We start from the raw sequence: 7,086 nt of genomic DNA, 5'->3' as shown, positions 1-7,086 counted from the left end.
CACAGGGTGAAAAGAGGAGCTGCAGCAATGTGTAGGAAAACAAAAACATGGTGTTTTTTGAAAATGTAACCATGTAAACCTATACTGATATAACCTCTGAATACAATTATGAACCTGAAAATGGGCACTTTAATGAAAATTGGTAGACTAGTACTGGATATCTCTATTCATCTTCTGCCACCTCATTGACTTCTTGCTCCAGAAAGACAGTATGGAGCGCCTGGTCCTTGCCCCTCTGTCCTCCCTACAAGGCATGTTCACAGCCCCACAGAAGCTCATCCAGAAGCGTTATGACAAATTGCTGGATTACTGCAGCCGCCTGGAGCGCTCCTCCTCTTTTTCATCCCAGTCCTCGTCCTCCACCGCTTCTTCCTCTCCTTCACTGGTGTCAGAAGACCCGTCTGGTCCCGCCAGGAGGGACTATGAAGCTCTCAATGCCTTGCTAGTGGAGGAGTTGCAGAGGTTCAACATGGCTGCCTATACTATCCTGACCAACTGTGTGGTGTATCTAGTGGCCCTGCTCAGAGGGCTGATGGATAAAATACTACTTTGTGTCCCTTCCATACATCAGCTACCAGTGAGGATCCCACACATAAATCACATTCATTTACACTCAGTCTGTTTAACATTGAAACTATAAGGTGTTGTGTTTGCCTTTTCAGGCTCCGTTATCAAACATTGTTGAAGTGCAGAACAGCATCATGGATGAGCTGAACAATCTGACTTTTGTCAAGGATAACGCACAGAAGTTAATGGAGCGAAAAGTCAGCTTCGAGAGACAACGAGACAAGAAAATAGCGGTAAGAAAGTGGACATAATCTAGAGAGAATATTGGCATCTAGAAACTAAAATGAACAGCCTGCAATATTTACTATTTAAATCCATTGTTTGTTTTTTAAGTGTCTGTACATTTACAGGTTAAAACAAACGTCCCACGTGTTCCTCTGAGTCTTGCAAAAATGTTTTAACCAATTCCAGGCTATACATTAGCAGCTATAAGTCTTATCCAAGGAAGAACAGCTCCAGGCTGTGATTAAGTGGGGCCCTTGGCAACCCAAAGCTCCACCTGGTATCAATCCCCCGAGAATGATATACATATAGGCCTATGTGTGTGAGTGTGCACATATACATACAGATCTGCACACATCTGAGAATGTGCTTGTGCTCGGACATGTTAGTGGTTCTATTTGAAATTCCTACCCCAGGAGCATATTACCTTTAGCCCTCCCTTATTTACCCTTGAAAACTGATAACCAACTACATACCTGCATGTGCCCACACACCAGACCCACTTCAAATAATTACACCCTTTGTGCTGTGCTGCCCTCCAGATGCCGGAGGTGCAGCATCAAACTGAGGAACAGCGCGCCTGGCTGCTGGCAGAATACCCACCGAGCCGTCTGCACCTGCTGAAGAGGAAGTGTAATGGCTGCCAGGAGCAGGACCTCAGCCTGCTGGAGGGAGAACTGGTAGCCCTGCTGGAGGACACAGACCCATTAGGTAGCAGCAGCCGCTGGCTGGTTCACACTGGAGGTAAGTGTGTATGTGCATGTGTGTGTGTGTGTGTGTGTGTGTGTGTGTGTGTGTGTGTGTGTGTGTGTGTGTGTGTGTGTGTGTGTGTGTGTGTGTGTGTGTGTGTGTGTGTGTGTGTGTGTGTGTGTGTGTGTGTGTGCGTGTGCATGGACAAAGGACCCACTGGGCAACGGTAGCTCTCGGTGCATTTTGTTAGTAAGACACACAAGGTGAATTATGTTATCACACTAGATCATCCGCAGGTATGGTTGGTATAGATATTTAATACACATTCCTCTGTGAATACACCTGCATCTTTTAGATGACTGAGGCTATGTAGACACACCAAACTTTCTGAGACTGACAAGTCAGCACACAAGAATTAGTCCCAGGGGCTCTTGTGATGTCATGGTTGCTAGCCTCTGGGGATGCTTGCCTCACAACAGGGCCAACTCCATAGCTTGTCTCCATCTCCCCTCTACGTCTCACAGAGGCAGCTGTTTGGAACAAACTGCTGCACCTTGTAAGCAGTGTTACCTAGAGGACAAAGCTTCTCCCTATGGGTATTGGGTACTCTCAGCAATAACAAGTTTCTTTTTTATGAGCTCTAGAAAAAGAGTGTGTGCATGTTTCTTGGTATGAAGAACATTCTTCACAGACTTGTCTTTTCCTCTGGGATGACAGCATTCCTAGAAAGTTGTTGTTCATCCCTCTGTTGATATCAACAATATGAATATGCTTGCCTCACACTTTACACATTCTTCAGTACGCTCACATGGATTTAAGATTGTGCAAGCAAATGCTCTAGTTTATGCTGACAGCCTGAATGTAAGTAGTTCAGTTCCAAGAGGCAGTGGTGGCCTAAAGGAGAACCTATGACCAGGAGGTCGTCAGTTCAATCCCCAGGCCAACAGGATAAAATCTGGGTGGGTAAAGTGAAAGAGCAGTGCTTGTACCTCCCTCACTACACTAATGAAGTGCCCTTTAGCAAGGCCTTTAACTTCAAAACAGCTCAGTGGCCGGCACATCAGACTGTGGTTGTACTGGGCAGCTTTAGGTATGAATGTATGTAACTGTGTGAATGTGATCAGGGTGTTCCTACAAAAGAGAGTCAGCCTCTCAGTGAACCTTCCCTAAATAAACAAAGGTTAACATTATTTGTATTTAAAAAAATGGTATATGTATGGTGTGTGTATATATATATATATATATAACCTTACAGTTAGACATTTAAAGGGTCAGTTCGCCCACACAAAATAAAAGGGAGTTTTTTTCTCTCCAAGTTTTGTGGTCCATCAAATCCATGAGATTTGTCTCCACCCTAATACAATGTGAATGTAACTTTGATTGTTGTGCTTAAACAGTTTATATAATACGTGAAACAATTCCCCCCAAAAAAACCTGAAACAATGGCGTGGTTACTTTGGATAATCCAAGGCCTCATAAGAAAAGTTGTTCTTGAAACTCATTTCTACCAAAGAAATTGTTTGTATAAAAACTGTTGACCGATTGTTCAGTGGATAATCCACTGTTTCTGAAAAGAGATGCTGTGTTATTTCTTAAGGGTTTCATGTGTTGAATCAAGAATATCTTAGAGATGCATCTCTCAAACCAAATTAAAACAACCTGCATGGCTAGAATACATGAGAGGAAAGTGATATTTTCTTTGTTGCAATTTGGCTGAACCATCCCTTTAAAATGAACTCAGAGGCCAGGCATCCTGACAAACTCTCCCTTTGTGTCACTGTTAGGTACCCAGGGCTACGTCTACTCCACATTCCTGAAACAGTACAACCCTCTGAGGGACTCCCAGCGAAAAGGCCAGATGGCCAAAGAGCAGCAACAGCAGCAGCAGCAGCCTGCCATGTTGGATGAAGACTTTGACAACCTTAGCTTGTTTGTGTCAGGCAGTGGCAGCAGCAGCCTGCGCAGCTTTAACCTCAACACCACGGACAGCAGCTCAACCCTCTCTGGACTACAGGGGGAGGCAGAGAGCCTCGAAGACCTGGAGGACACACTGGACACTGAGGCTCAGCAGGTGTGTGTGATAGCCTGCATGTCTTTTTCAGAATTGCAATATATGATGGACTTTTTTTGTACATTTTAAGTTACTGCAGTACTTAGGACTGGGGAGACAGATACAAAAAACAACAATTCTTTGCCAACTTGAAAACTGAAGAAGAATGTCCTTCGCATGGTTTTGCAAAATAAGCAGTTACAGGAAAAACGATGTGCCTCAAAACTCAAGCATGCCCATGTGCATCAATGTGTAACACTTTGAAATGAACCAAGTATTGGGAATAAAAAAAATAAGAAATAGGGGACAGCTGAAACACATCAAACCACACACCACATAGACCTAATAATTACAATAAAAATAACGGTTGAGCAAGCCCTCACATATGAGACTCCACCTGTAAAATGTGAGGATTGTTATTACAGAAGGCCTATAAAACTGAGGTGTGCAGTAATAGAAGGGGCTCTGCCAGTGCTGTGGCTGCACACTTGAAAGCTTTACAGTGTCTCTGTCTAGCTCGCGTTGAAATTAAATGGTGTGAATGGCATTAAATGATGACAGCGATGTTACTCAACAACACAAGGATTTGTCCTCCTTATGGTCATGTCTTCATCTGCTGACTACCCAACTTGATTCCGATCTTCATCATAACATGACACAGTCATTGCTTTTAAAATATATAGTGTTGACAAGATTCAGTAGATTGTAACCGATGAAAATAAAGACTGGTGGTAACGTCCTGTCCATGTGGAAAGCTAATAAACAGTGCCACCTTCTGGATTCACAAGAGGAGACACTTAAAAAATATATTACGCTTTCAGTGCAAATTAAGATTAGATAAGATTTATTATTTTGGACTACATTTCAACTGCACCAACTGAACCTTTATTCATTTGTTTTCACAAATGAAACTGTAAAACAAACCGTGTAATTTGTTTGCCTGATTATATCTGATTTGTGTCTCTTTCCACAGTTCTATGCCGTGTATGCATTTCAAGCACGCTGTGACCAAGAGCTGACCTTGCAGGAGTACCAGCATGTTCGCATCATTCAGTTCTGTGACCTGGGAGGCAATAAGGATTGGTGGTTAGCTGAGGCTAACGGACAGAAGGGATATGTCCCTGCCAACTACCTTGGCAGGATGTCCTATGCATAAAGATATCCCCAAAACTAAACAAAAAACCAACCTGTGGCATTTTAAACAAACTAACTTACACTTTTGAAGTAGTCTTAACTGTAACACTAGATCTTTTATGTCTCATACCAAAAGTGTTGATCTTGAATCTGCTTTGCCTTTAGAAGATCAGAATAAGCGAGCTCACCAATGAGACTTGACCAGTAATCTGCTAATGAATATAAATAATGGTAGGAAAAAACAGGGCACTGTGCTGAGCACTTTTTCTACATCAGTGTTGTTGACTTTAGATTGATAATGAAGTAATTTTATATATGAAGTCAATTTTACATGTGAACTGATTAACAAATGAAGTAGATTAACAGATGAAGTAAATGTTATATGTGAAATGATTTATACATGAAGTATATATAGTATAGTATATATATATATTCTATGAATGTGAAATCTATGATGTCATTTATTTTAAAAATTCTGTCAAGAATAAATATGATCCGTTTTTCATTTGTCCCACAGAATATAATGAAACACATTTAGGAAACCACATGAGACAAAGTCATTGCTACTGCCAGTTAATGAGAAAAGATTTAATGACATTGGTTGATAAAAAGGGACTTTTTCCAACAGTTAGACTTGGACAGAACAAGGTAGACGGTCCAGCAGCATTTACACAAAGCAAGATTCAAGTATTTGACTGGATGGGGTTACTTGTGTACAGATTACAAACAGAACGCTCTGGCACTAATCCCATACTGTTTAAGCATGTTTTCCTACTCCCTTGTTTCCCTCTACCTCTACTCATTTCTTAAGTTTCTTCTGCGCTGCTTTCTTTTTCACCAGTTGTAACCGTTTCATGGCAATAAGCTGGGACTCCTGGGAAGTTGGCGCTTTCTCCCCTGGTGCAGCCTTTGACCCATTGCCATTGTTCCCGTTCCCTCCTCCGTTATTGCTTCCATTCCCTCCTCCACCTGCCTGTGAGCCACTTGGGGAGCAGGCCCCTGATGAAGAAGACCCTTTCCCTTGGCTTTCACCACTCGATGAGCGGTTCAGTGGCTGCTTACCCAGAGTTAGGGGTGGAGGAGGTTTTAGAGGCACCTGGCTAGAGCCGTTACCGTTTCCGCTTGCAGGTATCTTTGAACTCCCAAGTCCTGACTTGGCTCCTGCTAGCCCAGACAGCCCGACAGGTTTCTGGCCAGAGGGAGTTGTCAAGGTCTTGTGGCTCCCACTTGGGCCAGAGGAACCTAGTTTGGAGCTGGCAGGAAGAGATGGGTTTGTCTTAGCGCCAAATGCAGCCCAGCCTGTAAGACCGCTGCCTGAGGAAGAGGAGCTGCTGCTGGTGGGATTGGCTGATGTTGTAGATGATGCCTGAAAATATAAACAGTTACCACAGTTATCGCAGAGCAAAACAAATTCAACAGAGTAAGATTGTATTGTCATATTGCAAAGACAGTTGTAAACCAAAATCTCTGGAGTCAAACAACAACAAGTAAGGTAAGGTTTTATTTTTGACTGAAGCTCATATACCACTTCAAGGCAAGAAGGATAGTCCAACTTTAATTGCTGTAATTATTTAGCTTGATATACCCATTTCTTCAAGATGAAGAAATACATTTTACAACCACCATGGTTTTATTTACATTTACGCTTCCTATCCAAATGTGCCCGTACAAGTGTAGGTAAAGTTAGCTGGACACTTACTTTTAAATTAAACCATTAAACAATAAAAGAAGTACATCAATGCAAGATAGGATCAGCAAGAATAAGTGAGCAGCAAATCTAAACCCATTACTGTACCTATATGCAGGTACCACAATAGCAACCAAAAATACCAAATGTATATTTCACTGAAAATAGTCCCCAAGAAATTATACATTTATTCCTGGTTATGTAATATCCGCTAAGGACGATAGTGCTTTGCTGTTTTAGAAAATCACTTAACCCATATAATAAAATGTAATTATATATTTGTGACTTGTATTTTAAGAGTGCCCAAAGAAGTCAGAACTTACTGAGAGATGGACTAATGCATCGTTGTTTTTGGTCTTTTAATGGGATTTGTAGACAATAGAAAAATGAAGACACTAGTACTTCCATACAGGGCCACGAACAGATCAGCCCCAGGTTCTATCCAGGACGTTGTCAAATCCTACACCCCAACCCACCCACTCCACTCTGCATCAGCCAACCTGCTTGCTGCCCTCCCCACAGTGAGGTACAACTAATCACTCAAAATCCCGGCTGTTTGCTGTCTTGGCTCCTAAATGGTGATATGAGCTCCCTATTGACATCAGAACAGCCAAAAGCCTACGCATCTTCCGACGAAGGCTAAAAACACATCTCTTCCAACTGCATCTCGGCTAAAAAATATAATATATAAATATAATAATATATATGTATGTGTGTGTGTGTGTGTGTGTGTGTG

General features: G+C 42.1%; 2 protein-coding genes across 8 annotated transcripts in view; one reads left to right on the top strand and one right to left on the bottom strand.

Annotated features, from left to right (window-relative positions):
* arhgef38 (Rho guanine nucleotide exchange factor (GEF) 38) overlaps window positions 1-4,898 on the top strand; it is a 13,487-nt gene extending 8,589 nt beyond the window's left edge. The window contains exons 10-14 of the mRNA XM_032540264.1: window positions 203-577; window positions 663-800; window positions 1,332-1,533; window positions 3,264-3,550; window positions 4,503-4,898. Of these exons, the coding sequence (XP_032396155.1) occupies window positions 203-577; window positions 663-800; window positions 1,332-1,533; window positions 3,264-3,550; window positions 4,503-4,685 (1,185 nt within the window). The 3' untranslated portion in view covers window positions 4,686-4,898. The remainder of the gene's footprint in view (window positions 1-202; window positions 578-662; window positions 801-1,331; window positions 1,534-3,263; window positions 3,551-4,502) is intronic.
* A 329-nt stretch (window positions 4,899-5,227) lies between these two features.
* ints12 (integrator complex subunit 12) overlaps window positions 5,228-7,086 on the bottom strand; it is a 5,272-nt gene continuing 3,413 nt past the window's right edge. For 5 of the 7 annotated variants that reach the window (XM_032540285.1, XM_032540305.1, XM_032540316.1 and 2 more), the window contains one exon: window positions 5,463-6,029. In XM_032540285.1, coding sequence (XP_032396176.1) covers window positions 5,463-6,029 — 567 coding nt within the window. Of the gene's footprint in view, window positions 6,030-7,086 lie in introns of all 7 variants that reach the window. The other 2 variants (XM_032540321.1, XM_032540277.1) reach the window with 2 other exon arrangements.

This window comes from Etheostoma spectabile, chromosome 2 (genome assembly GCF_008692095.1).
Source record: "Etheostoma spectabile isolate EspeVRDwgs_2016 chromosome 2, UIUC_Espe_1.0, whole genome shotgun sequence".
NCBI classification, from domain to species: Eukaryota; Metazoa; Chordata; class Actinopteri; order Perciformes; family Percidae; genus Etheostoma; species Etheostoma spectabile.
The sequence above is the reverse complement of the archived record's forward strand: the minus strand, read 5'-3'. Positions and strand labels throughout refer to the sequence as shown.